The sequence below is a fragment of the Talaromyces marneffei genome, chromosome 2 (assembly GCF_009556855.1).
Source record: "Talaromyces marneffei chromosome 2, complete sequence".
NCBI lineage: Eukaryota > Fungi > Ascomycota > Eurotiomycetes > Eurotiales > Trichocomaceae > Talaromyces > Talaromyces marneffei.
The window spans coordinates 891268-918836 of NC_072349.1; the positions used below are offsets into that span (position 1 = coordinate 891268).

The 27569-nt window shown below is 46.9% G+C and overlaps 11 protein-coding genes across 11 annotated transcripts; 7 read left to right on the forward strand and 4 right to left on the reverse strand.

Annotated features, from left to right (window-relative positions):
- Nucleotides 1–2028: 2028 nt before the first annotated feature.
- EYB26_002665 (uncharacterized protein) lies at nt 2029–4156 on the forward strand (the record flags this gene model as incomplete). The annotated part of the gene is made up of 7 exons (XM_054261970.1): nt 2029–2098; nt 2168–2578; nt 2662–3260; nt 3318–3341; nt 3398–3418; nt 3481–4067; nt 4132–4156. 7 exons carry the CDS (start codon nt 2029–2031, stop codon nt 4154–4156), a joined length of 1737 nt encoding a protein of 578 aa, XP_054117945.1.
- A 376-nt stretch (nt 4157–4532) lies between these two features.
- Nucleotides 4533–6821, reverse strand: EYB26_002666 (uncharacterized protein; the record flags this gene model as incomplete). Its single annotated transcript, XM_054261971.1, has 1 exon — nt 4533–6821. The coding sequence occupies one exon, from the start codon at nt 6819–6821 to the stop codon at nt 4533–4535; it is 2289 nt and encodes a 762-aa protein (XP_054117946.1).
- A 1459-nt stretch (nt 6822–8280) lies between these two features.
- On the forward strand, nt 8281–9501 carry EYB26_002667 (uncharacterized protein; the record flags this gene model as incomplete). Its single annotated transcript, XM_054261972.1, has 4 exons — nt 8281–8423; nt 8583–9002; nt 9058–9392; nt 9452–9501. 4 exons carry the CDS (start codon nt 8281–8283, stop codon nt 9499–9501), a joined length of 948 nt encoding a protein of 315 aa, XP_054117947.1.
- Nucleotides 9502–10035: 534 nt separating this feature from the next.
- On the forward strand, nt 10036–11898 carry EYB26_002668 (uncharacterized protein; the record flags this gene model as incomplete). The annotated part of the gene is made up of 3 exons (XM_054261973.1): nt 10036–10347; nt 10412–11687; nt 11741–11898. The coding sequence occupies 3 exons, from the start codon at nt 10036–10038 to the stop codon at nt 11896–11898; spliced, it is 1746 nt and encodes a 581-aa protein (XP_054117948.1).
- A 175-nt stretch (nt 11899–12073) lies between these two features.
- Nucleotides 12074–14935, reverse strand: EYB26_002669 (uncharacterized protein; the record flags this gene model as incomplete). Its single annotated transcript, XM_054261974.1, has 1 exon — nt 12074–14935. The coding sequence occupies one exon, from the start codon at nt 14933–14935 to the stop codon at nt 12074–12076; it is 2862 nt and encodes a 953-aa protein (XP_054117949.1).
- Nucleotides 14936–15340: 405 nt separating this feature from the next.
- Nucleotides 15341–16399, forward strand: EYB26_002670 (uncharacterized protein; the record flags this gene model as incomplete). Its single annotated transcript, XM_054261975.1, has 2 exons — nt 15341–15359; nt 15411–16399. The coding sequence occupies 2 exons, from the start codon at nt 15341–15343 to the stop codon at nt 16397–16399; spliced, it is 1008 nt and encodes a 335-aa protein (XP_054117950.1).
- Nucleotides 16400–16950: 551 nt separating this feature from the next.
- On the forward strand, nt 16951–19107 carry EYB26_002671 (uncharacterized protein; the record flags this gene model as incomplete). Its single annotated transcript, XM_054261976.1, has 2 exons — nt 16951–18719; nt 18794–18800. 2 exons carry the CDS (start codon nt 16951–16953, stop codon nt 18798–18800), a joined length of 1776 nt encoding a protein of 591 aa, XP_054117951.1.
- Nucleotides 19108–19438: 331 nt separating this feature from the next.
- Nucleotides 19439–21009, reverse strand: EYB26_002672 (uncharacterized protein; the record flags this gene model as incomplete). Its single annotated transcript, XM_054261977.1, has 2 exons — nt 19439–20037; nt 20106–21009. The coding sequence occupies 2 exons, from the start codon at nt 21007–21009 to the stop codon at nt 19439–19441; spliced, it is 1503 nt and encodes a 500-aa protein (XP_054117952.1).
- Nucleotides 21010–21435: 426 nt separating this feature from the next.
- Nucleotides 21436–22236, forward strand: EYB26_002673 (uncharacterized protein; the record flags this gene model as incomplete). Its single annotated transcript, XM_054261978.1, has 3 exons — nt 21436–21664; nt 21746–21921; nt 21982–22236. The coding sequence occupies 3 exons, from the start codon at nt 21436–21438 to the stop codon at nt 22234–22236; spliced, it is 660 nt and encodes a 219-aa protein (XP_054117953.1).
- A 45-nt stretch (nt 22237–22281) lies between these two features.
- Nucleotides 22282–23099, reverse strand: EYB26_002674 (uncharacterized protein; the record flags this gene model as incomplete). Its single annotated transcript, XM_054261979.1, has 4 exons — nt 22282–22502; nt 22575–22662; nt 22729–22964; nt 23033–23099. The coding sequence occupies 4 exons, from the start codon at nt 23097–23099 to the stop codon at nt 22282–22284; spliced, it is 612 nt and encodes a 203-aa protein (XP_054117954.1).
- Nucleotides 23100–24189: 1090 nt separating this feature from the next.
- EYB26_002675 (uncharacterized protein) lies at nt 24190–26797 on the forward strand (the record flags this gene model as incomplete). The annotated part of the gene is made up of 8 exons (XM_054261980.1): nt 24190–24274; nt 24355–24450; nt 24516–24608; nt 25432–25553; nt 25612–25719; nt 25802–26181; nt 26307–26392; nt 26451–26797. 8 exons carry the CDS (start codon nt 24190–24192, stop codon nt 26795–26797), a joined length of 1317 nt encoding a protein of 438 aa, XP_054117955.1.
- Nucleotides 26798–27569: the final 772 nt, after the last annotated feature.

Consider the following 27569-nt stretch of genomic DNA (forward strand, 5'->3'; position numbering starts at 1 on the left):
CCCTTTCTCCGGTGAGATATCCCATAAGATCCTTCTGCTCTATCTTGGAAAGGAATATCTTTTCCCATCTTTCCCAGTCGTTAGGGCCGGTGAGGGTCTGCTCGGTGGCAGGTTTGCTGATCTGCTTAGATAACATGTCGTTCAATGAATCCCGTGTCAATAACCTCAATTTTTCTCGATAAAGGTATCAGACTCTTAATTGTTGGAATCCACGTATATGCTAGTAAACGGGTAACATAGGTTACCATACAAAATTGATATGTGAGTCGATGTGTCCTTGTTGTTGACTATGTTGGGCCCCCACGTCGCCCTTTTTTTTACTCGTTCTTTCCCCTTTATCGTGGGTATTTGCCAAGATGCTAATATACATTTTACAGCCTCTTATTGGCTGAAAGTCCTGACCGTTTTGAGATTAGCCTCGGTCATATTAGCAGGCTTCCAACACGTACATTGGTCAAAAACACAACAACATGGACAGAGATACAATTTTGTTAAGCAAGCTGTGTTACAAGGATAATACACAATACACGGATTCCGACACCTACCTAGCTGACAGACGTTATTTTACGGCTATCCCGGATACGGTTATTGCAGCGCATAAATCCACTCAGCTGCTCTCATTGGATATCAACCGGTCCTCATTACAAGGATTTGCCAAGAGACCTCCTTACTAAAATAGCGCTCACAGTTCTACTGTTACGAAACCAATCACCTGCATATGCTACGCGATATAAGAAACAGACCGGAAGGAACGATTGGACAACAGAAACGGAAAACCCAAGAAAGATAATTGGACTACATAAATCACGTGACCAAAGATATACTTGAAACCACAAAGACACCGATAAGATACGAAGTATATCTTATGAAGGAACGTGATTGGATAGTATATTATATACTTGCTATGGGATACTCAGGAATGAGTATAAAGTATATAATATAAAATATACGGAACAGGGAGGACTGGATATATAAGGACACTCATTCACCATCATGTATTTAGTTCTTCATAGTTCTTTGACATAAGTCACTTGAATACAACAGTGAGAGTCAGCAAGGCATTCATACTCGTACGGGCACCAGGCTGTACGGGGGATCTCTTCTATCTTAGTTACGTTTAAGACTTCCAGACACCAGTTCGACTATTGTTACTTCGTTCACTCAAGCCACTCTATCGACGATTATCAAGGAACCTTTGTGTGGTTCAAACCAAGCCTAGCGTACCTCGACACAACGCTGTTTAACTAAGACAGATCCAGGTCCGTGACATCTACACACAATTATGTAAGGCCACCTGTGCCAGATAATTTTCCCTCTTAGGTAGACACACAATACAATACATTACAGCGTCCCACTCAAATTCTCACTAGCATTCGGATCCACAAGAAGTCTTCTCCAGTGGGCGCAGCGGTCGACCGCCTACGGTACTACTGTATATAGTTTGGCGCACCTGCCTTGAGTGGAAGTACAACCTGGAGACGGACAAGGAGAACCCTAATGCACCGATAATTCCCTAATTAGGAAATATCCGGGCAATAATAAAAAGTCGCACAGCATGCCTCCCTGCATCGAATATATCACATTTCTTTCTTCCCTGCCCCCCCTTTTTGTCAATATTTGTTTTCCCTCATACACCCTCCAAAGGATATCCCACGATTCCCTCGTTGTTATTTGTTCCCAACACCTGCATGAGATGCAGGATCGACAAGCCAAGAGTCAAATTAAGTGAAGAATGGATTCTTATTATCAAATGATAATTGGCAGTCTAGTTTGGAAATTCAATGGATATTATGCGAGAATTGGCTTGTGCTGCACGATTCAGACCGCAAGGGGAATAAGAGGGTGGTTGGTCACCGTTGGTGGTTCTCCGCACTGTGTGCTGTAGTTTATTATCCCTTGTCTGGCATGACGTTGCCTTTTGATTTAAAGAAGATGAATCCGTCCCATCAACGTATACAAATTGAAAATAAAATAATACCGTTTCGATGAGTCCGCAGTTAGTATGAGATAGGCCATATATCAACAAAAATGGAGGTTTTACTCAGCTGCTTCTCAGCACTCTCAAGACAGAGACAAAAAGACTGGAAGGAAATCGAAGGTTCATATCATAACTCCCCCACTCCCATTCCCAGGACAGGGCCCTTACTAAATCTATTTGTTTATTAAGAAAAAGTAAAAACAATCGAAGACCAAGCATCATGGACCTCCCCCCACGAAAACACCTGCATGTTCGAAGCCTTCGAATGGTACGTCCCACAGGATGGTCGGCACTACCAACGCCTGCAACAATGCCTCCCAGACCTAAGAGAGATTGGAATCGACAATCTACTCCTTCCACCGGGCTGTAAAGCAATGCATCCGTCGGGCAATGGGTACGATATCTACGACTTGTACGATCTGGGAGAATTCGATCAAAAGGGTACCGTGGCCACGAAATGGGGAAGTAAAAAGGATTTGGTGGCCTTGGGCCAGGCCGCGCAGGATTTGGGGATGGGTGTGTATTGGGATGCGGTGCTGAATCATAAGGCTGGTGCGGATAGGACGGAAAGGTGTTTGGCTGTTACGGTTGATCCGAAGGGTACGCCCATCTCCCCCCTCCCCCCTCCAACATTCTAGGGTCGGAGATGTGTGGGTGGAAGATTAATAGCTAAGATGTTCTAGATCGCAATATCGACCTCACAAAACCCCAAGAAATAGAAGCATGGGTCGGCTTCGACTTTTCCGCTCGGGGCGACACATACAGCAAACAGAAATACGGCTGGCAACACTTCAATGGCACAGACTGCAACGATCTTGACAAGACCAAATCCGCAATCTACAAAATCTTTGCACCAGGGAAGGATTGGGCGAGGGACGTGAGTACCAGCGAGAATGGGAATTATGATTATCTCATGTTTGCGAATTTGGATCATTCGAATCCGGAGGTCAGAAACGACATATTCAACTGGACGGAATGGATTGGTGGACAGCTTCCCCTGAAAGGGATGAGGTTGGATGCAGTGAAGCATTATTCGGCTGAGTTTCAGAAGGCGTTGGTTGACCATGTTCGACAGACTTCAAAGGAGTGGTTTTTTGTGAGTGAGTATTGGTCGGGGAATGTTTTGGAGATACAGGATTACCTCAAACTGGTGGAGTATAAAGTTCATGCGTTTGATGCGCCGTTGTGCCAGAGGTTGTCTGCTATTTCGCAGTCGAGAGGGGCGGATTTGAGGATGGTGTTTGAGAAGACGTTGGTTAAGTTTGAGCCGGAGCATGCTGTGGTATGTTATATTCCTGCACTCTCTTGGAAAGAGGCCGGTGACTTATGTCTAGGGTAGACATTTGTGATGAATCATGATACGGTGAGTTCCTCCTTGTCGCTCCGATATAGATATTTTTTTCACTGACAATATTAAAGCAACCACACCAAGCACTAGAAGTGAGTTGACGACAAGAGAGAAACCAATACTCCAAATCAACCAACTGACCGGCTCATGATAGGCCCCAATATCCAGCCCCTTCAAGCCCCTCGCCTACGCCCTCATTCTCCTCCGCAAAGACGGCTATCCCTGCATTTTCTACGGCGATTTATACGGCATGTGCAGTAGCACATCCTCACTCAAAAACGGAAAGCCTAAAAAGTTTCGCCATCCTCAGGTCCCAAAAGAGCTTTGGACTCTACCAGCAATGATTCTAGCCAGGAAATTATATGCCTACGGAGAACAGCAAGACTATTTCTTGCATCGGAACTATATTGGGTTCGTGCGGTATGGGAACGCGAGACATCTGTGGGGGATGGCGTGTGTTGTGAATAATGGCCTGACGGCTGTGAGGTTGAGGATGTTCGTGGGCAAGAGGCATGCTGGGGAGAGATGGAGTGATGTTCTGGACCTTACTCAATCGTCCGATGAGGGTGCCGTGAAGGATAAACGTGTGCCGGAGACAGAGAAGGGAGCGGAGAAGAAGAAGACGAAGAGCATAGTGCGCATCAATGCGAAAGGGTATGCGTATTTCCCGGTTCAGAGTATGAGTGTTGGGGTTTGGGTTAATGAGGCTGCGGAGGGGAGGGAGAGGTTCGGAACGTGTTTGTGAGTATTTCATTTTACATCCATCCCCATTTGAACATGTATGCTGATGATGGATATCTTGCAGTCATAGCGATATATACTCTTACTAAGTGTATTTGTATCATCAAAAGTTTTAATAGCTAACTAGTTGAATCCTTAATAAATGGGACTTGGGCCTAGCCCTTGAAGTCTGATGCCAGGCTTAAAGACACATTCAATGTAAATTTAACTAATACTTGACATGATTCATTCTAATCATAAGACTCCAATCATCATTTCTCATTATCTTGTCATATCCATAACCAGATCGCCATGTAAGTGCACTCATCAAAGACATAAAACTAGAAACAAACCAAGATCGCTGTGCGGTGCATGATGAACATCGTAAATAAAGCCCGTCCCGGCGGGAATACATGATGCTGGAAAGATACTTAAAGGGATAATTGTGGTGGATCGTTTCGTTCGTCAATTTTGGAAAGGGGGTCGTTAGGCGGTTTCGTTGATGTCAAGTTCAGGGGTCGAAGGGCCGTCTTCGGCAATGGCAGGCTCATCGTCTTGAATGGTCATAAAATCATCGTCTTGGGTGGCGGCAGAGGCATTTTCTGTAGAAATGACAGGTTCAGGATCCCGAGTGATGGGATTCTCGGTTTGGCTAATAGCAACGCCATCATCTTTGGCGGGGACAGAGTCGTTTTCTTGATAAACGACATGGGAAGTATCTTGAGGGATGGCACGTTCTCCGTTTTGTTCGACAACAGCATCATCAATTTGAGTGTCAGTCGCGTTACCTTCCTCAGTAGTAACATCGTCGTCTTTTTGGGTATCAGATTCATTCTTTTGAACCACAGTATGATTGACTTCTGCCTCAAAAGAGCCAGGGTTTGACTCATCTGGTTTGTTGGTAGGAGCACTATCGACGGCATCTCGGATGATGGTTGCAATTGCCTCGGCTTTTGGCTCGACCGGAATTTCAATCGTCTTCTGTTCCACCAGCTCAATGACTGTTTTAGCCTCGCGTCGCGATACAACTGGCTGCACCAGATCCGGCTTCATCACGCCTAATACCCCTTCAACCATTCGTTGAACCTCACCAGCTCTCTCCACGCGGCTCTTACTTTCATAAATAGGGATTTCTGCCGAGGGTTGGGTCAGGACTGGTGCAGAACTGGTTTGGTAGACCTGAGTACTAACTGCTGGGAAATCCCCGAACTGGGCCATATCGTATCCGTATTGGGTTCGCTTGGCTGAACGGCCGCCGAAAATGATTGTGAGGACGGCGATGAGCATGCTGATTGCCGTTATGATGTTTCTTCGATCGCTTGCTAGGACGCGAATAGAGTTGATGATGAGGGTGTATAGGTCGGGGTCTGCGTTGCGTTTGCGAGTTCTTGCACGCTCAAAGGTTGGGATGCCATGTTCTGTTGTATGCGTCACTTGCGTTGCAACGTTCTTGGTAGTGCTACGTAGTCCATCATCCAAACCATCAATCTCATCCTGAGAAATTTTGATCTGACTGCTGGGCTGTGGCTCATTCACCATCGCTTCCGCTTCTTTGATTCTTTTCAGTTCCTCTGCCACAAGAATCTCGGCTTTGATTTTCTTCTCAACCTCAGACTTGACCTCATAGGGCAGCCAAAGGCTAACTTGCACATCCACGCGCTCAATCTCCTTCCATGCAGCTGTCCAGGCGCCTTCCTTCATCAAACCATTTGCCGCATAAAACTTGACGTCCCACTTCCTCCGATCATCTCGATGATTCATGTGACAGCCGCAATCCACACAGCCGCCTTTGTCCTGTTGGTTTGGGTGATCTGGTTCCTCCTCGCCAGTTTCGTTTTCAGATTCGCTTGCTTTGTGGTTATTATAATGGCCGTTCTCCAGTCTCGGTTTTTCCAGTTCCAAGCTTTCTAGCAGTCGCTCCTCTAACAGTCCATAATCTTCTTGCGGATGCTGAATAAGCAATCCACGATCACGCAACAAGCCGGAACCTGAAATATTTTCTTCCAACAATTCCCATCGTCGCGCATACTGTGGTGGTAGAACCTTTTCCAGAATTTGTCTGTCCGGCAAACTCACCCCAGGCCCAAGCACAACAGTCGGCTGGAGAATATTGCAATGCAACAACACAAGCGGATTCTCCCTCTTGATGGGCAAGGACCTTCTTGGCGTATTCCCGGCCGAGTGGTACCCATGCCGTCTGAGAAGCGGTGAACCAAGCGACCTCACCGAAGCGGGAGAACCACGAAACATCGCTTTGCGTCTTGATGGCGACATGACATCCTCATCTTCTTCGTCCTCTGTTTGCATCTGGATGGCTTTTACCGAGCTGGGGTGCCGAAAGGGTGAATTGCGATCGCGGATTTTCTGGTATACTGGGTTGCCGTAGGCGCTGTGCTCTTCATGCTCTTCATATATTTCGCCAATACTGTCCCGACTATATATGGATCGTTCTTTTTCATGATGGATGACAGAGTCGGGAATTGATGAAAGCGAGGATCGACTGGATGCGGACTTGGCGCCTGCGTCGCCATCTTCTTCAACGTGTAGATAATATCCTTCCTCTTCTGATTGTCGCCGAGACGAAGATGTAGAAGATTCTGAGTGCCCTTCCATTGCGTCTTGTGTATCGTTTATAGACGTCTCGTGTTGAGGAACGTCGGACATGTCTGGTGGAATGTCGGGCGTCGCAAAGGCTGACATGAGGTCTTTGCCATTGTTGGATTTGATTTCGAAATTCTCGACAGCGGTCTCAGGATCGACTCGTGTTTGCTCCATGTTTCATTGAAGCAGTGACCGATTGATATGTCGATTCGGTGTCTTTCACGTGCTTCCGTGTTGTTTGTTTTGCTGGATGGCTCGGAAAACAAAAACCCTACCTGTGTGCAGCACTTTGATGAAATAAGTAGAATTCTATACTCTAACAATGAAGCTAATTGACAATAATTGACAATGATATCCACAATACATCAACAAAATGTGCATCACGGTGAAGCTGATGGCAGTGGACATTGACGTGGTGGCTTGACACATTGTTGGCCCGTGTTGACGTCTCCCCGTCGTGCCGGGCAACCACCAATCAGAGCTTAGCAATATACCCTTATCCATGACTGCTCTGATTGGACATCCACTCAGATCCTCTCCGTACTGCTCCGTACCGACTCCAGAGCGCGGCAATAATATGCTTCAGGCACCACCCGCAATGACATGCGACAAGAAGTGGTTTGATAGAGTTATGGACCTAAGCAGAAAGAAGAAAGATTCGTACGAGTTGCCACCGCCGATCGAACCAGTCAACCAGCTATATACTGCCGAGTAGTGGTACTACGAGTATACGTACATACCATGATCCTCTTGACCGTCAGTCCAGACCCAGCTTGAGTGAATTAGAGTTGTGGATCGGACTCGCCTCCGGTCAAGGGGGCCGACAATAATTTAATCAATTTTTAATTTCTCAACAGTGCCTACCTCAGTCGGGCTCAGACTCTCACATACTCTGTAATATTTCGCAATGTCCAATGCAGCCCAGATTATATCCGTTTCAAGTCCGAATGGAATAGTCACGAGTTACTTCATATTCGTAGACGTGATTCGAGTATCGATGTCGCCGGAGTTTGCGGTGGAGTTAAGCAGTGGTCCCGATTTAGCCGAACGGCGGTTAGTACGTACTCTGTGGCCGTACTATGTAGCATTCTGGCAGCCAGGCCAAGTTCTGAGACTAGTCAGTCATGTTTGGTGAGTTCGCTTTGTTGCTGTCGTGACGATCTCCGTCGTCGCCAAATGTCCCGACGGCGGTGGATCGAGTCAACGAGATGTCGCAATATATTCCATATTCCGTAGTGCCCATTGAATTGAAAAACGCATCGTGCTGAGCGTGCACTCTAGGAGAAAGAAATAAGAATAAGCAGAATAATGTCTGCCAAATGGCCAGGGCAGCGCGATATAAAAAACGAAAAAGGGAGAACCAACGACGTCAGTATGGGCCCACCACGTGACTGCGGCTAACCACTCACAGCGTCCCGGCGGGCCCCGTGACGGCGATTGGCCGGCGAAAAGTTTTCGGGTTGTTTGGCTCTGGTTGCTGTCCTCATCCATCCATCCATCCATCCATCCATCCCTTCTGAAAATCTTCTTCTTTTCCTCTGTCTCCATCTGTGGTGCTTGATCTCAACTCCCAACCCATTCCACTCCCCTCTTGTTGTTTTCTTGTTCGTCTTGTATATTTCACACAGTCGCAATGGCTTCTTCTGCTCCTGTCCAGGCTGTTAAGGCCCCCGTCGAGCCCGAAAAGCTCAGCGGTCTCGCTCTTTACTCTCGATTCGCCTTTGCTGGTGCTGTCTGCTGCTCCGTCACCCACGGTGCTTTGACCCCCGTCGATGTGTAAGTTGATTTTGCTGGTGCTGCGACGACCGTGACGATGAATTGCGATGCTCTCGATGTTGGAAAGCACGATTGAGGCATTTTAAGTTCTTCCCGCATATCGGCGCGCATCCCGGAACACCCAGATGACCAGGTAACAAGTCAACTAACGTCTCACAGTGTCAAGACTCGTATCCAGCTTGACCCCGTCACCTACAACCGCGGTCTCTTCGGTGGTATCCGCCAGGTCATTGCTACTGAGGGTGCCGGCGCCCTCTTGACTGGTTTCGGTCCTACCGCCGCTGGTTACTTCCTCCAGGGTGCCTTCAAGTTCGGAGGTTACGAATTCTTCAAGCAGCAATGGATCAACCAGCTCGGTCTTGAGTCTGCCTCCAACAACCGCACTGCCATCTACCTTGCCTCCTCTGCCACCGCCGAATTCTTTGCTGATATCGCTCTCTGCCCTCTCGAGGCTACCCGTATCCGTCTCGTCTCTGACCCCAAGTTCGCCAGCGGTCTTCTCGGTGGTTTCTCCAAGATCTTGAAGAATGAGGGTATCGGTGCTTTCTACTCTGGATTCGGACCTATCCTCTTCAAGCAGTACGTCTAATCCCAACACGATTCGAAATGCCTATTCCAGTTCTGACTTTTTTAGGGTCCCCTACACCATGGCCAAGTTCGTCGTCTACGAGAAGGTTGCTGAGTCTATCTACGGAGTTGTCGACAAGGAGACCCTCTCCGACGGTGGCAAGACCGCTGTCAACCTTGGATCTGGTCTCATTGCTGGTTTCGCTGCCGCCATTGTCTCCCAGCCTGCCGACACTATGCTTTCCAAGATCAACAAGACCAAGGGTCTCCCTGGTGAGGGAACCATGACCCGTCTCTTCAAGATTGGAAAGGAGCTCGGTCTCCGTGGTTCTTACTCTGGTATTGGTGCTCGTTTGTTCATGGTTGGTACATTGACCGCCGGTCAATTCGCCATCTACGGAGGTACGTTTTCCCCTCTTATTCTAAACATGACTGCGACAACTGCTGACAATTTTTTATAGACATCAAGCGTTTGATCGGTGCCACCGGTGGTGTTGAGATCAGCAAATAAGCGCCACTATCATAAGCAGGGTGCGACAAGCGACACATGACACAAAATGGGAATGGATCGTTTATTATAAAAGACGGCTACGTTTTCTAGGCAATCGTCCTGGAATGGCGTCGCACATATTCAATTTCATTTTCCATGTTCATCAGATACCCAAGATGGGGAGATGAACCTGTAAAACGAGTTTACCCACATTTTTCTTCTCCTCATACCGCTTTTGATTTGCTATCTTTTCCTTTGTCACGTTTATTGTAGATCATGATGCACTCGATAGTTAATAGAACATTCCATTTTTGTACCATTAGATTGAAGCATGTGGCTGGTAAATCCATGAACGGTTGTAGCGAAAACCGGGATCGGCTTAACTACTCCGTACATACGGTATGTATGTACTGCCGTCTGAAGACAGACTTGCCGAGGCAATCCATGTTTATCCGTTCCTTGGATACTTCTGCCAGGGTTCCTCTATCTACTCCACGACAACTATATACATCGTAACTGTGTACATAAATCTCCAAGCACGAGTTGAGGTACACAATGACGGAACCCGCATACGTCTCCATCTCAGCCCGCAAATACGATCAAGTCAACTCTCTCATCCCGGCCGAATGGCGGTTATCCGATAAATATATTCCCCGCGCAATGCGCCTGTCGCCATTGGACTCTGTACATCAACTCCATGAATTCGAAGAGGAGTATCCAACGAATTTATTAGATGTTCCGAGACAATGCGGGATTTTAAAGGCAAAGGAAGTGCAGATTACCGAAGGATATGATGTTCAAGGATTACTAAACGAGATTGCAGAGAAGAGGTTGAGGGCTGAGGAGGTTGCCTTGGCGTTTTGCAAGGTGTGTACTCTCTCGTTCACTCTCCACCTCTCTAATTACACAGTGGTCTGATAATTGAAAATAGAGAGCGGCAATAGCGCAGCAATTAACACGCTGCATAACTGAGCCCTTATTTACATCCGCCCTACAGCAAGCGCGCAACCTAGACGCCCACCTCCTGCGTACAGGACAGCGTGTCGGGCCGCTCCACGGCCTCCCCATCTCAGTAAAAGACACTTTCAACATCACCGACGTCGATTCTTCTCTCGGCGTCGCAGCACTATGCTCAAAGCCCGCTGCCCAAGATGCATCTCTTGTCCACCTTCTTAACTCTCTAGGCGCAATCATAATCGCCAAAACGAACATCCCACAAACCCTGGGGTTACTGGACAGCGTGAACCACGTCTTTGGCCGCACTCTCAACCCTTCGAGTCCCAAACTGACGCCAGGCGGAAGTTCGGGTGGTGAAGGTGTCCTCGTCGCTATGCGAGGGTCAATGATTGGGTTTGGCACGGATGTCGGCGGGAGTATACGTATTCCTGCAATGTGTAATAATATCTATGGCCTGAAGCCTAGTGTTGGTCGGGTGCCGTATGAGGGCCAGACGGGGTTTGGGCTTAGAGGCAATTCGGCGGTTGCGCTCAAGCCTGTGGCGGGGCCGATTGCGAGGTCGGTGCAGGATATTGATTTCGTGATGAGGGAGGTTGCGCCGAGGGCGGAGAAGGTTGCGAATGATTGTATTCCTGGCTACTGGCCTGCTCCTACGCAGCAGGAGAGGAAAGAAAAGAAGAACAAGTTGAGGGTCGGTATTCTGCGCAACGACGGCCTTGTCACGCCTCTTCCTCCGATCACCGAGATATTGGAGGAGGTCTCTCGAGTCCTCGCCAATAGCAAGATAGCTGATATCGAGGTGGTTGACGTACCCACCCCGGCAATCATGAAACAGTGTTTTGCGAATGCAGGACGATTGATGAGCGTCGACGGCAGCGTTCCGATGCTCGATCTGATTTCTTCGACGGACGAGCCGCTTGTGCCATCGTTGAAGGGTACGAAGCGTCGGAAGCCGTATACGGTCGAGAAACTGTGTGCACTGAATGCGGAGCGCGAGGAGATTGAGATTGGGATGCGGAAAGCCTTGTGGTCATCAGGACAAGTCGATGCAATCATATTGCCAGTAGCAGCCCATCCGGTTCCGCGACATGATCAGTACGGATGCGTGTCGTATACAAGCGCGTTTAATTTACTTGACTACCCAGCTGGTGTTATTCCGGTTCGGAAGATGACGGAAGCAGATCTCAGACTTGAGCTAGACGCTGGAGAAAAGGTATTGTCGAAATGGGATGCGGATAATAAGAAACTATGTATGTTCCTCTCGTTCTAAAAGAAACGTTTCATGCTGATGTGTTTGCTACAGGGCAGGGAGATAGATCAGTATATATGAATTCACCACTATGTGTGCAGGTCATTACGCCAAAGCTGCATGACTATGAGCTTTGTCAAGCTATGGAGGTTATTGACGGGGCGTTAAGAGATTATTATGGGCGAAGTAAGGGTGGGAAGCCTATGCTTTAGGCTGGCATGTCCCATGTTTTGCATGAGGATTTGTCTGGATAATGGTGAGCTAACAATCTAACCAACCAACACACACTATCAAAATAACTGATAGAACTACGTAGCGTATCTATTGTAGTGAACGAATAAGTTAAAAGTAGATTCATCACCCTACAAACTACCATCAAGACGACTACTAAGAAGAAGCCTTGCTCCAGCCAGTAAACTCAAGCCTCGCCCCCGTAATCCCACTCAAAATCAGATTCGGATTCAAATCCTGGCTGATTTCTATATCCCACACGGTAAACGGACCAAACAAGGCATAACTCAACTTCTTCGGCACTGGGCTATCAAACATAATCCCATCTGTGATAATCTGCGGATGCTCGGGGTCGAATGGATACACATATTCGAAACTGAAATGCAGCGTGTTGTGCTCAAATTCATTAGGAATACCATTGGGATCGACAATGGTTTCTTTGCCAGTATGTCTCAATGAGACGCGGATCACCTTGTCCCCATCATCGTCGAGAAACTGTACGTCGCCTTCCACGAAAAACCGGACTTTTGTCAAGCGCACGTCGTAGCGGCCTAGAAACACGTTTTCGTCGAGCGTCGTTCCGGCATAGGCACTCGACATGACCACGGACGTTTGTTCGTCGCCGGCGCTGAGAGATTGCCATTCTTCATCGGCAAGATGATAAACCAATGGAACATTGGGCCCGGAACCGCCCCAATCTCCGAACTTTTGATATGCTGAGGTGGAGTTTTCAACGGCATCACTATACACCGTCAGGATGTTTGTTTTGAGTGAGATCAGTGAGGCAGAGAGACCTCCACCCTCAATGCCGCCCTGTCGGATGGTATCAAAGTTGTCGAGCGGCAGATCGATGGCCCAGAACGACAATGCTCGCTCCGTCATGTACAGGAGTTTGAGGACTTGGTCGACGGTGTTATAGTAAGACTGCTGCACAAAAGCCGCCACGGCAGGAAGCTCGGGGTCGATTTCATCCAGCCCTTTTCTGTTGAGGCCGCCGATAGTGTCTTGCTGTTGGCGAATACTAAGCTCATCTTGCAACCAGGAAATGAGATATTGATTGTATTGTAGAGCCTGATTATTGCGGTTCACAACCGTCTCAGTATAATCGTCGAACACCTTCACGATATACTTCCAGTCCTTAATGAGGTTTCGATACTGGTCAATCAAGCTCATCAGAGCCTCTCGGGTTGCCGCCAGTTTGGGTCCTCCTGCTTCTCCAGGTTCAAGGCTACCAGCGTCGGTAAGAGTGATACCATCTTTCAGGCCTTCAATAGTATCGTCGATCTCTTGGATCCGATCAATGATGAATGACTTTTCCACGAGGCTTCCAGCTTCATCGGTCAGGCCTCTAGTTGAGTTTAGCCATACCTGCCCTGCAACCACCGCGGCCATTGCGGCCTTGGGCATAAAAACCAGCGAAACAGCCGAGCTTAAGAACTCCTTGAGAGGGACAGTGTGCATGTCGTTAATTTTGTGGATGACCTCGTTGATTTCATCGATCAGCGCCTTTTTCTTGCGAGGAATTTGTTCATTGAGTGATTGAATACTGGCGATTAAGGGAGGGATAAGACTTGCGGTAGTGCTTTGATGTTTCGTGATTTTGTCAATCGCTGCATTTGCAGAGTCAATTCCATCTTGAATCCACTGCAGTTTGCTTTTTTGATCAAAGTCTCTTTTTGTAAATAGTTCATAGTTGCTTTCGATCTTGTCGAAACCCCGGAGGACGTCCTCTACTTGCCCTTGGTAGAACTCAAAGCTTCCACGGGGAACCCACATAGGGGAATGCCCGTACAGATCTTGTCCGCTGCGCAACTGTGCCATGTATAACTGCGCTTGCTGGTAAACGTTTTGCAAGGTGCTGATGGTCGTGGGTTTCCCGCTTCCAGATGGCAACACGAGGATATCAGCTTCCCGCTGGTAGTAAGCCTTCCACAGCGCCGAGTCAGTTTTGGAGGATGAATCTGCGGGATCAATATCGTCTAGAAACCCAAGCCGTTGAATCAACTGGCCAAGTAGAGAGGCACATCTTTGGATATTCTTTTCGCCATTTGCGCCTGCACCGCGAAAGTACTCTGCGTATGCATCGCGGAAGGTCATGGAGATTTGATCTGGATGGTACAGAAGCTCGTCGCTATCCCAGATTGCATCGTAATCCATGTCATTGTACACATTATAGTCGCCCCTGGCTCCTCGCTGCCCTCCCTTTCCCGGCGGATTTCCATCGCCGCCACGTCCGGGGACACCACCATCACACTCAATTGCATTTTCCAACTCCCACGCCATGCTATCGCCAGGCTTCTTATCCTCCAGTTTCCCCTTGAGGGCGTTCACCTTCTGTTTCAGCTCATCCAATGGAATGGTAATTTTGGAGTGACCATATTCATCCGTCTTTTCTAATTCCGCGTAAAGCTCATCGATCAGTGTTTTTACCTGTGGAGGGTCTTTAACGACGACTTCCAGCACTTCAACCCAATTTTTAGCCGCCTCCTTGATTTCTTGCTCCGCCTTTTCCGGATCGGCTGGATCTGCCCCAGTAACAGCGTCGTCGTAAGCGTCGTAGCCGTCAATGGCCAATTGGTAGTTATCTTCGTACATAATGTTCACAATCCCTCCGTCTCCTCCATTGCCTCCAGCTCCTCCTTGACCGCCCAGAGGTTCGCTGGCACCTCGACCACCATTACCGCCCTTTGAATTGACTTTGAAGCGTGATTTATACTCAAAACTTGCCGACGAGAAGAAAAAGTTGTGTCCATTGGTTCCGTTCTCGAGGCTGGTATCTCCTCCTACCCCATCTTTCCCGTTTTCGCCATGGACGTTGAATGTGGGAGATTTATCGGAGTTGAATGATGCTGTGTGCAAATGCAACTCCTTTGCCGTGACGTCGTCCGCCAAGATACAGTCATTTGCATAGATAAATGTTCGGAAATCAGTAAAGTTTTGGAAGACTGTCGTTCCCAGGCTGAGGGAGTCAGAATCAATGACGAAACGGTCACCACCGACGAGGATGCTGATATGCATTTTGAAAGATTCTAGTCTGCAGAATGGTGAAATTGTAAACGGCTATGGATATTATGAAGATATGCATTTCAATCCAAGCGTTCCTTTATGGTTCCCTCCTCATGTCACTTGTATTACAGGGGGGTTGATTTCAATACAAATACCTGCGTACACGTCCTGTATCACGGACTGAATTACACATGCAGTACTAGTGCAATGCATGTATGCATAGTCCATCCTTGTATTACATACGGTTAAGCCAATACCTGATATACTTCTTCGTTTTTGGTAGAATTTACCGAGCGAGAAGGAGTTATACGTTTCTATTTTGAAACATAAAGAAGAGGCTATCTACGAATACAATTTGCCTAGAAGAGAAGCCTACTAGAATCCAAAACAGCCAGGCTCCATTGGCTGAATGACATAATGAGTTCGATTCCTCCTGGTAAGAAAAGACGGCTGTATCTAGTGGAGCTGAGCACACTGACATTTCTAGTGTTGACCTTTGGCACAACCACCAACCGCGTCTACAGCGTGGTGGATGAAGAAGGAACAGGCATTATCGTCCGCCGCGATGTTGAAGGGGGGATAGCCCGATTCTTCTTGGCAATCATTGCTTCTGGCGTGGCGAGCGAGTGGAATCCAATTGAATTCACATGGCCAAAGGGCATAACAGGAGAGACGCTCGACGTCGACCAGCCATTCTATCTAGGATACAGTAAAGACATTTCCAACGCCATTATATACCTGTACGAGAACAGCGACGAGGATGATTTTTATTCCATTCAGTATGCAAATTTTTACGACTACCAGCTGGTTAAACTCGCCAATGACGAAGACTTTGAAGCCTGCACGAGCTTCTTCGCTCAAGACCAGTTGATTGCTCTCTGCGATACCGAGTACAACTACTACCTGGGCGAGCCTCAGGATCCTCTGTTTGAGTATACAAACCCTGACGAAGAGATGAATCGGATTGTAGTTGAGATTGGTATTACTGGGGGTGCACATGCGGTCCCAGTTGCGCTTCTGCAGCCTCTGCCCGGACAGTCCGATCCAGTGAGAATCCGATGGTGGTCGCACGGAAACGAGACTTATTTCGAAAATGCCTCCACTCGCCCCGAGGGAATTGTGTGTTTTGATGATTACATTGTTTGGCATAGCGGCAACAATATCGGCTGGATTGACGTTTCCAAGACAGGAACTCCGGTGACTCAGTTTGATTCAGTCTCTGCCCAGGGTCAGACAGTGGCCATTGCTAAATTGGGCCCGCAGCTCCAGGGCGGCCATTTCTGGTATGCCACTGACGATGGTATCGTCTACTACCTGGATATCTCGCAAAAGAGCTCGCGTAAAGTGCTGGATGTGAGGAGTTCTCTGGGGGCTAGTTCGTCGCGCATAAGTCAACTGCGGGTGGATAATTACTTCTTTATTGCCCTATTGGATAATGGCGTCGGTGGTACGTGGAAGATTACCGATGTGAAGTAGACATATTTTTAGTATCTTGTCAATTCTTCTCATTCTGATAGCCTCCTCGTGGATAGATTGAATATCTAAATGGCCAGTTTCCCCTCCTGTCGGCCGAATTCATACGCCGTGAAGGATTGATTAGATGATTACTGTAACAATAAGCGAGATAATTACTTAACTTATGTTTTTAATATACGTGCTGTAACACTTCATGGCAGTCACCAGCTGAACATCGCAACCCCGCAGGATCATAACATGCAACATACTGCAAGCCCTGGTCGTGCCACAAGCAGTATTATTACCTCAGCTAGCCACGATCTCATCTTTCGGCAATTTGCATAACCGGGCTAACTATAGCGAGTGTGTTCTACAGACGAGGGTAATTTGTATGTAATTAATGAATACACAAGATTACCTCCAATATTCAGTTCGAAGAATGCTGTAATTGACGACCTATGTAGTTGTAATGTCTAAAATCAATTACTTTGTCTACTTTTGTGGTGTTTTGAGGGTATCCAAGAGTTTGAGCTTGAAAACTTTTCTGAATTCCCTTCTCTATACCATTCATGATGCGCTTCTATCTTGGTCCCTTGTCGGCTCCAGAACACAAAGGACAGTTCCTTTTAATAGTCCCGGAGGAGACACTTGATGACTACTCTTTTACTGCCTATTGGACTTTAGACGGAACGCCAGACTTTTATTCCGGCACCTTCTCAGATATCCAGTTCGATAATGTGAGCCGGTTCCCGGTCAAATCAGTTCATCATGGAGAAAAGGGTAGTTTCTTTTTTCGATTCAACTACATCAGCGAAACGATACTGGATGGTATCACGATGGAATTACATTGGGACGGTCAGAGTAATGCCGTAGCTACCCTTGAACCATTGGAGGCCGAAGATTTTGGCGGGTCTCAAGGTGGTCCTGAGTCATCCATTTACGCAGGAATTCTGTCAGGATACCCGGAAACAGATGGCAGGCTATTCATTCTCACGATACCGTGGGATAGTGCAGATGAGGAGACGGCTAGTATTGCCCTCTTCTCCCTTTCGGATAGTGCAAGGTCCCCAGTTCATCCTCAAATTGAGCAAGACAGTGTGGTGTTTGAGACCTGGCAACGGCCACAACTCGGCAAGGGGAGGTTCACTGCACGGTCTCCGCGCTGGGTCCTAGAGGGCGAGAGTCGCGACAATGATAGAACTGCCCTACATATATGGGTGAAACCATGTCCGACTCTTGCAGCGGAAAATGGCTCCCAGGTAGAAATAGACACCGAAACAATGTCATCCGATCCAGTCAGGCTGTCTCTTATCTCCGGGCCATCGTTTTGGTTTGTTCCCATAGCCCTAACTCTAATCAACGATTCTGGCCAGACTTTGCAATACTGGACTGCCCGAGGAGATCCCCATATAGCTGAGGATATGTTCAATCTCGGTTTGGATGTTCTCTCATTCGTTGCTCCCAATTGGTCGCCGTCCAAGTTGGTGGGAATGGTGACCAAAGGCATTGATGTTGTTCAAAAGATCAGAGACAAGGTCAAGACTTTAGTGAAACCTTTTTCACTAGAGGGGGCAAAAGGTACTGTATTATCGAGCATCGACTTTTTGCAAAGAAAGACGGGCAAAATCGGGGAAGTGGAGCTGCTAGAGCATAGTCAAAGAGTTACCTTCTGGGACTTTGATGGAACAATTAGTGGCACCATTGTAATGTCCATAACTTGGTTTGGCTTCGATCGAGAAACCAGTATCTTAACGTTCTATACGGCGAAAAGAGAGTTCAATAAATTGCAGAGTCAACAAGTGAAGGCCAGTGACCTCTTCGACAGGAAACGTGACTTCAAGGGGAGCGAGAGACTGAAGCGGGTGGGTAAAATGAAGAGCAAATTGCCGGATCCATGGGAGCGAAGCGAAAAGTCAATAAAGCTGGCTCAATCAGATTTTGAATCTAACTTCCATGGCGAAAAGCTTGCGAGTTTGACGCTCACCAAGGGAGTTGGCAACATGGACAATCTGTCGAACGTACCTCCAGTCTGGCCAAACGGGATTATATATGACCCGGTAACCACAGATTGCTATAAGACAACATTTGATTGGAAGTCTGCAGACGTTTCTGGAGACCAGCCGGTGGGCTATCTGGATAGCAACGATCTATTGTTCATTCAGGGGGATGACGACGAATACCCTGCCGACGATTGCTCCCAGTTCGATACCAGGGGAACATTTGTCAAAGACTACTTCTTCCAATCAGACACGGGCGACAAAGAGCAGAATGAAGCTCTATCCTTCTCTAACAAGATAGTGTTTCTGGAGTACGCGTATATCGAAGAAGGCAACAAGAACAGGTACAACGTCGAGAAAGTATTGTTCAAAAAAGTGTTTAACCCCAAAATGCCCAGAAAGCCATCGGGGCAACCAGTGGATAAGTCGGAGTACTACGACCCGTTTATGAAATGCATTCAAGACGGACTGAAAGAGGAAGGAAAATGGAGGAAGAAATACTGGGCTTTTTGGTGGGATCCAGCCACCATGTATGTTCATGGTGCAGTATACATGGATCGATGTGCCAACGAAGACGCGGGTGTATCCCCATGGGTGATTAAGCGCAAGTATCCCTCCAGAAGTGACAATTATCCGGATTGCTCTAAATACCCGGTTGTTGCATTCGTTTGCAAAGAACACCTCCCTATCAACTTTCAGTCCTACAAGGATTATGAAGGCAAGGACGAATAAGTGGATTGACCGCGTCAAACGTGTTGCATTATACACTCCCGCGCTGTGTCCTTTCTGGTGTTCAACCCTAGCACATAATTATCTATTATTCTATTTCAAGTTTAATCTGCCCACTGCATTGTCGAAGGCCATACTTGAAATCATTTATGGGCAGTAGGTATTGCGTTGGTATTTCGTGTCATCTGATTGATTATTCCCAGACCTGATATACTACAAGTTAGGGTTCCAGTGTGAACGTGCCGTAGATATATTTCATCTATAATATTACAACGTTAGAAAGAAAGAAAATCATCATGGATGGAACGGAATGTCTGAGATAGAAATAGACAGTTTAAGAAACATTCGCCTTATGCAGTGAAACCTTGACGCCATTTTGGCTAGCAGTCACAAGTTTGTACAACGGGATAAACTCTGCGACTGGGTCGCGATTCTCAATACTATCAAAAACCTTCACTATTCTAGCCACGGTGAAAGCAACTCGGTTCATTGCCAGATTCTGACCAGGGCAGACATGTACGCCTCCTCCGAAGGGAATGAATTTCCACGCAAGAGTGGAGAGCTTGAGTTCCTCCCATCTTTCTGGTCGCCATATTTCCGCATCATCTCCGTATATATCCTTACGATGATGAACACTGTAGAAACTGCTGGCGACAACGGTGCCCTTGGGGACAAAAACTGGGGCAAGTCCGTCTGGTCCTCCTCCCAATGGAAGGGCTGTATCTTTGACAGCAATGCGTGTCATATTATTCACGGGCGGAGTAACGCGGAGAGTCTCATTGATAACATGATGAAGGTAATCCATCCGCTTCAAATTACCAGTGGCGATTTCTGGGAGCTCAAGCAGCTGTTTGCGAAGTTTCTGCCACACACGAGGATTGCGAGCAAGGTGAAAGAAAATATTCGATAAGAGAATAGCAATAGTGTCATGTCCTGTGAACATGTTAGCCAAAGCGATTTGAGTGTCCTTCTTTGCCTCTGTTTCTATTATATGAACCCACCAGGAAGAAACACATTCATCAGAGTATCCTGGATCTCTGTGTTGTCCGAGGTCTCTTGGACAACATTGTCGACAAGAATATAACTTCTGGCAGTCTCTTCGTTGGCATTTTGGCGTCGGACCATAGCCTTTTCGACCGACTCCGCAACAAACCGACGGATAGTACTGCAAGCCTCCCAAAATTTCTTGTCTCGGTGAAGAAAGTTGAATGGAAGCATTCGAAGACGCACTCCCATGCCCTGCTGAGCCACATTAAAAGCAGCGGGGAATCTGTGCGAGGAAGCCAGCGAGTCACTGACATCCAAGGATTGCACGGATTCTCCGAAGATGAATTCAGTTGACGAGTCAAGATCCAATCGCTCAAACAGAGGCTGCAAGTCAACGGTTGACCCGTCAGTGAGCAACAGATTTATCAACTTTTGTACGTGCACGTCATATGCCTCCTCGTTCTCAATATGCAATTTGGAGAAGGTTGGACGGATCAGAGCTCGGGCTCGTTCGTGTCTGGCGCCGTCCAGAGTCATGACTCCGTCTCCAACAAGAGGGGAGAACGAAAAGTGGCGCAAGGGACGATTGCCAAAGCTGTCAGCATCAAGGGAAAATACAACCTGCATATTTTGAGGTTCCATGGTGCGAATGACTGGCCTAATGGCCATCTGTGTCCGAAAAGTGGAACCAAGGACTTCGAATTGTCTCTCTAAAGGAAGGGTTTCAAGGCCGCCATTCGAGCGTCCTAGGAACAGAAACCGGAGGTCAAGACCAAAGAAACTAGTGTTTCCCATTAGAGAGGGCGCTTCTTTGCATCCATGCTTCTTGATAAAACGTGCTTGTCGAATCCTGCGTCGTAATGCGAGAAAACCGACTCCAAGAAGGAGGAGATACAAAAGCTGTGCAAACAAAGCCATCGCACTTCATAAATTAATGGCAGCTTTCAATCAGACAGAATAAATAACTGCCTAGGTAGTCAAGTTGAGGGGAGAAAAGTTGTCGAGAAATACCTTAATTGCGGCGTGTAACACAAGGACTAGGCCGAAATGGGTCCGGAAGGAATGGAAGGGACAAAGAACTGAAATTGACGCCCGCCACCGATAAAAAGAAAAGCGCATGTTGTTGCGTCCCTCACTGCATGGCCGCTATAAGAGAACAGAATATGAGAAGGTTGTGGGTTGGTTTCGATAAAGGTGTGACAGGGAAGTCGTGCCGCTGAGCGTCGCGACGACGATCACGACTGAGACCTGCCGCACCCCACAAACAACACGTATAAAGGGAGACAACTCGTGCACGGTCAAGATAATAGATGATTGGGACCACTGAAATCCGTTCCAGTCGTCATGGTTTTCTACGCCCCTTTGCAAGCGGCTGCGATCGATCAAGAAAATGAAGACTACGATAAAGTGGCCGTGAGAACTCCCAGAATAGGCATTTCTCGTCGATATCTTCTCCTGTTTTTCCTGTGTATGATGGCTTCGCTAGTCTTTGGTGTTGATCTGGGTTGGCAACTGGGCTCTTATTACACGGCCAAGGAGCAGCAGCTATATCAATCCTTGGGTCTTCTGTCAGGTTGCGTGAAACCATCTTCCTTCCATATCTAACACCTCATATCTCTACCCTTGCGTCAAAGCTGACACATGTTCATCGCAGATCTCGGCGAGCTTAAAACAACTTTTCAATATGAACGGATATACAGTGAAATACCATCCAATGTATCCAACGCCGCATGGAAAGAGATATTCCCTGCACGAGGTGGATTCTTTAGACACCCCCATCTAACACCGGACGGCGCGGGGCTGGCTGTTTTCCATCAATTACATTGCTTGGTTAGCATCCAGATATTATTCTTTACTTCGAGGAACTGATAAAAAGCATCCCCAATCTAGGACAATATCCGAAGAGGATACTGGCTGCATGCAGATGACAGGCGGCGTGATAGCCCTCACCACATCACCCCAGCTCATATCCGGCACTGCATTGACTACCTGCGACAGTCACTCATGTGCCACGCAGACACAAATATTGAACCTATCGATGAAACCCTGCAAGGTGTGCGTGGGTTCGGTGTTGAACACAAATGTCGCGATTTCGATACTGTACGTGATTGGGTTTCTAAATGGGAAGATGGACTTGTAGAGTAACTTAGCAACAATCAAGATAGTTAATTCTGTCTATCTAGTTTCCTTCTATTGATCTAGCAGAGGATTTTTCAGCCGTCTCATCTCTTCGTGCGAGACCACCCGCTGTCTAATTGATTCTTTGAGATAGTCCATGTCTACACATGTTCGTGCCAGATGGTAATTGGAAGTAATCACAGGTTTAATACGCTCGGTCTCCCATTCAAAAAACTTCGGAGTAGTGTCACCGCGACACATGATATTCTGCACCATGTCATTAAGGCAGTGGTCTAGACAGAAAATTTCCGAGGTTAGCTATGGCTTTACATCTTATTGCCGGCTGGAAACATCGTAAAACATACCGACATGAGGGTTGATATATTTCCGCCAATCTGAATCGGATAGCTCCGCATAGTAGTGGTTGCGATTGATTGCTTTCCGTATGTAATCCTGATCCGACACAAGAATTTCAGATCGAGCATATTTGAACAACACCCGTGGACGGTTTTTACTTACAACGCAATGTATCTGATGCGAGACCTCTAGCCAAGCCAACTTCCCTGGACTGTCTTGCAGGTCGATCGACGAGGAATTGAATCTTGCTAGTTCTGGTTGACTTAGGCGGAGGCTTGCGTCGTCAATAAGTCTATCCCAAGCGGCATCGGTTTCTGGACCAGGGGTCCCAAACAGAGGACTCTTCTCGGCAGATATGAATTTTATCTGCTTATATCGGATTATGTCTTTGAGAAACACTATATAAACGATTGTTAAGTGGATGGTGCAGAGAGAGAGATAGAGAGTATGTGGTCAGTCAACGTACTCGGTGAGGTCCCAAGCGAAGTAGGGGATGTTTGTATCTGCCAAAGCAAGATGACAGCCAGGATCATGTTAACCGTTATCGCAAAGATATGGTATAGGCACAAATTGTATCTCGACGACCTTTGAAAGAGGTTCGACGGCAGAAACAATGACGATAATGAATCGTCTTGCGGTATTCTGTCCGAAGGTGACAGGAATGGCTCTGTATCCAAGACGGCCAGTTTTTGTTCCCTCAATGATTTCACCATCATGGGCTTTCATTCAATTACAAATCTACCTGTTCATTCGAGTTGAACATGATCGTGAGGTAACAAATTAATCTCACCGCCGAAGCACACACGCACACACTTTGCCTCTCAGCCACGTCCGTAGCTGTTTCCTGTATTATTTCTCACTTCTCTGAAATAAGTTCCTGTTCTGTTTGTCAAGGGAAAAAAAGTAAATATACCTAGTTCTTGGCAATTCTTCGGTATGCCTCCATGTCGTGCAGCCAACCCTGCACTCAGAACACTGATCCTGGCGTCGGGATAAGGAACAAACCCTGATCGACGAGACACAAACCCGGCCCTCTTCGTGGAAGATGCGCTGTCTCTGCACCGCCACCTCAGCTTACAGCAAGGAATAACATCTGCAGATTATGTGCTCGTTACACCTGCATGTCACGGGTGAGACAAATTTAATGGACGAGCGGTCATAATGCCTACTAAACGCTACATACCAGGCCAATTCAGGGAGGATAACCTAGCTCCCGGGGTCAGCTCACGCTGGTAGGCGCAGATTTCGTGCATCAAGGGTTCTAGGGATATGTTACCCATCGCCCGGGCAGTCGAGGGGTTACTGCTGTGCTCCCTGCCAGGCGTTTTTTGCCAGCGATTATAATATTGGGCAGATTTCGGCGCGTGGAACTTCCAGACTTGAAAGATACTGAAAAAAAAAAAAAAGAAAAAGAAAAAAAAGAAAAGCAAGATTATCAAACATGCCAATCGAATTAGCCCTCCATTCGCCTTCAGGCCTGCTTCTAATCATATAAGTAGACTGGGCAGTCCCTGTCAAAGGGTCCAAGAAAAGACCACATACGTTAGTCAATCACATTCACCAAGCAAATTATCAAATTTTCTCGTAGAAGCTTCTTCTCAACTCCTTGTTATCAAATCCAAGATGCGCTCCGCAACATTTATCCTTGGTCTGGTCTTCGTGGCCACCGTTGCTGCTATACCTGTGGCTCGAGCGGCTGCCGTAGAAGGTTAGTCTCAATGTCGGCCTGTACCACTTATTATCTTTGTAATAGGTAGCTAACATATCTTTATTTGCTTGTATGGACAGCATCGGGACTTGCTCGGCGTGACGTTGCTTCGGGCGAAGAGGGAACTGCCGATGAAGATGTGACCTGGAACGCTGACCTCTACGCGGCGGGTGCAGGTATGGGCCAACCTTTGATTATATAAGATAGTATTTGAGGTTGAAGATCGATTCATTGGATCTAGGAGAGCGACGATTTGTTCTTGATCCCAGAGGCGAAGAGGAAACTGCAGATGAAGATGTCACATGGAACGTCAATGTCTACGGAGGGGATTCGTGTAGGTTGGCGATATTTGTTTCCCCTTCGTCAAAAAGAACAATGTTCCAGACTGACAGTTATGTGTTACACAAAAGGAAATCCGAGGTTCAGAAACGCACCGGTAATCTCGGGAATCCGTGTAGTTGAAAATGCATACCGTAGCTGGATGCCGTTAAGAGCTTCAGTTTAAGGGATGAGGGACGGCATAATTGTCAAGGATATACATACACATCGCAGGGTATTCACACTTAGGAGGGCGGAGGGATTGTTCTATTAACAGCAAGAATCCGTTAACCTAACAAGCAAATGCAATGTCTTAAATGTTTCCTGAGTAGGTTTCGGCCAATTACATCCGTGTTGTATGACTTTGGAACTTGTTCGCACGGTAATACTTAAGCTGCCGTGTAACAACGAGATCCCAATCGACATCTTAGTGGCAAGGGAGATCTCCCGGAAGTTACAGGTGACAGTCGGCCTGGCGAACAGACGTGCGACTTTGCAATCCACCCGCAAATAATTCTTGACGCCGATTTGGCAGATACGAAGTCTCGGTGTGGAATGTGGCTAACTCCCTAGAATGCCACTTCAGTTGTGACATGCAAGATCGCCATTTATAGAATAGTTTCATATTTATCTCCGTAATAAGTACATCCTTGCACAAAATTGAGAAGCCAAGAAGCCTATCCACTACTATTCCCTCCATCGTTGTGGCTTCATCATTCCCCCAACACCGGATAGAAGACTCGCAAACGTTCCGCGAGGCCATCGGAGTGATATTTTATCACAATTCATTACTTCTATGTACTGAACAAGGGAAATGTATTCATTACGCTCTGTCACAGTGGTCGTCGTAAGTGTGGTCCTGCCTGTGTTAGTCATTATTGTGACAAGTCTTCGCTTCACTGCGCAGCGGCATAATTCTGTCCTAAGGACACCGGATAATATCTTAGTGGCCTTGAATTGCGTGAGTTATCTACTCCTCTCTTAAATTGGAGAAATATAGTATTTATTTTCTCTATCAGATTGTTCTCGTGGGTTCCGGATGTCTGACAATCGTTGGAGCCACAATTGGGGGTATTGGTGCGGATTTGACTGAAGTCGATACTGGTACTATAGTCAGATTCAGGAAGGTATTGATGCAGATGGACCCCTCTGTTATATATGATTGATATAATAACCGATTGAGAATCTTAACTTTTGATTGGCGCACAGATTGCATTTGCCTCCGAATTCTTCTATATTTTCACAGTTGGCATTGTGAAACTCTCCCTTCTGCTCTACTATCGCCGCATTTTCGTGCTGAGTCTGGTCTCACCGAGATTTCGCCGAATGAACGATATCGTGCTCGGGGTGGCTGGCCTCTGGATGCTCGCTTTTTTCATCACCACCTTGCTCCAAGCACGCCCAATATCGTGGAACTGGACGGAAGTCGGGTCGGTCAGCAACCTGCATGACTTTTTCATCTGTGAAGCTGTGACGAACATTGCTCTCGACCTAACTGTGCTCTGCATGCCGATGCTTATTGTGTATCGGATGTGCATGTCTCTGCGTAAAAAGATTCTTGTGGTTGGTATCTTTGGCCTGGGATTTTTGTAAGCTTTTCCTTTCCTGCCCCGACTGACTCCTCTCGTACCCTTTCCTTTACAACTCATTTAAACAATGGGAAGATAAATCCAATTCTTTTCTCAACCTTTACTTACTTATTTATCAATTGAAGCTGTGTAATCGCATCTGCCATTCGGCTCTATTATGTGACAAAGTATTTTACTGTCTCGGTACGGGTGAATCCCGGACAATTCGAAGGTACGTCTTCCAAGGTATGGTTTATATTAGAAATTTTTCGAAGCTGAGAGAAGTATAGATACCGTGGCAAATCTGGATTTGTGGTCGCTTATTGAGCCATGCTCGTCCACCATTTGCATTTGCCTACCATGTCTGGGTCCTTTATTCCGAGGTGGACGCAGTCCATCGTCGTTGGTCGCCAGTATTCGAGCTATCTTCTCTCTAGGAAGTGAGTCAAGTTCGCAATACCAAGTCAATAGGGATCAATCATCCAAAGCGGAGGATAGTTTCAAACTGGACACTCTGCAGGCAACTGAACAGCTTGTCCAGAATGATGGTCACTCGCAACAAGATACCCATCACCCAAATGTTAATAAGTTGTCAGATCTGGAGGGACAAGGTGCTAGGGTCTTCTCTAATCATTGAACAGATGCATTGGCTCCGTTTCGTGCTCGTTAGTTACCGTGATTTCGTTTTGTCACAATCCTAGGATATGAATTCGCAACCTCGCTTGCAAGATTCTCTATTTTTGAATTTCCTATGACATCGCCCCATAAATGCACAAATTCCGATAGCATAAACCATAGGCAGGACAATAGCAGCAAGTAAAAGCATTGTAACTGTGAATGGTGGCTTGGCCGCCACCCGGCCAGCGACGATATTCCCCTATACCATTGCATTGAGAGAGCAAGATTGTATTATCAATTGAAACGTCAAAAGGTTTCTGTGACAATCAAATCCTCAGTCTGTATTTACTGCAAATGCTCGGAAAATATCAATTTCGTGCTTCATGCCGGGGTATTTAGCGTGAATCCAAAATTAAGGTAAAATTTTTTATTAATATTTCTGCAGGACTGACAGCATTAACTTACGACTAGCAGGTAATTTATAGCAGTGATACAAGGTAACATACACCAGCAAGTTTCCGCAAGCCATGGCTGGCTGAAATTCATTTATTTTCCCTGAAGAAATGAACTCGATCAGCTGGACATTATTCTCCAGTACGGCATCCCTGCATTCATCCTGGCCATCGATCTTGTTGTATAAGTAAAATATGTAAAAACGCTAAGGTAATGACTATATCGTATCGTATAGAGCAATTGCGGCATGCATCTTCTTAATTGTTTTCTTTCTTGATAGTGAAATGCTCACTGTGCACTGCTGATTATCCATCTATCTGAGTTTCTTGTCATCAGCC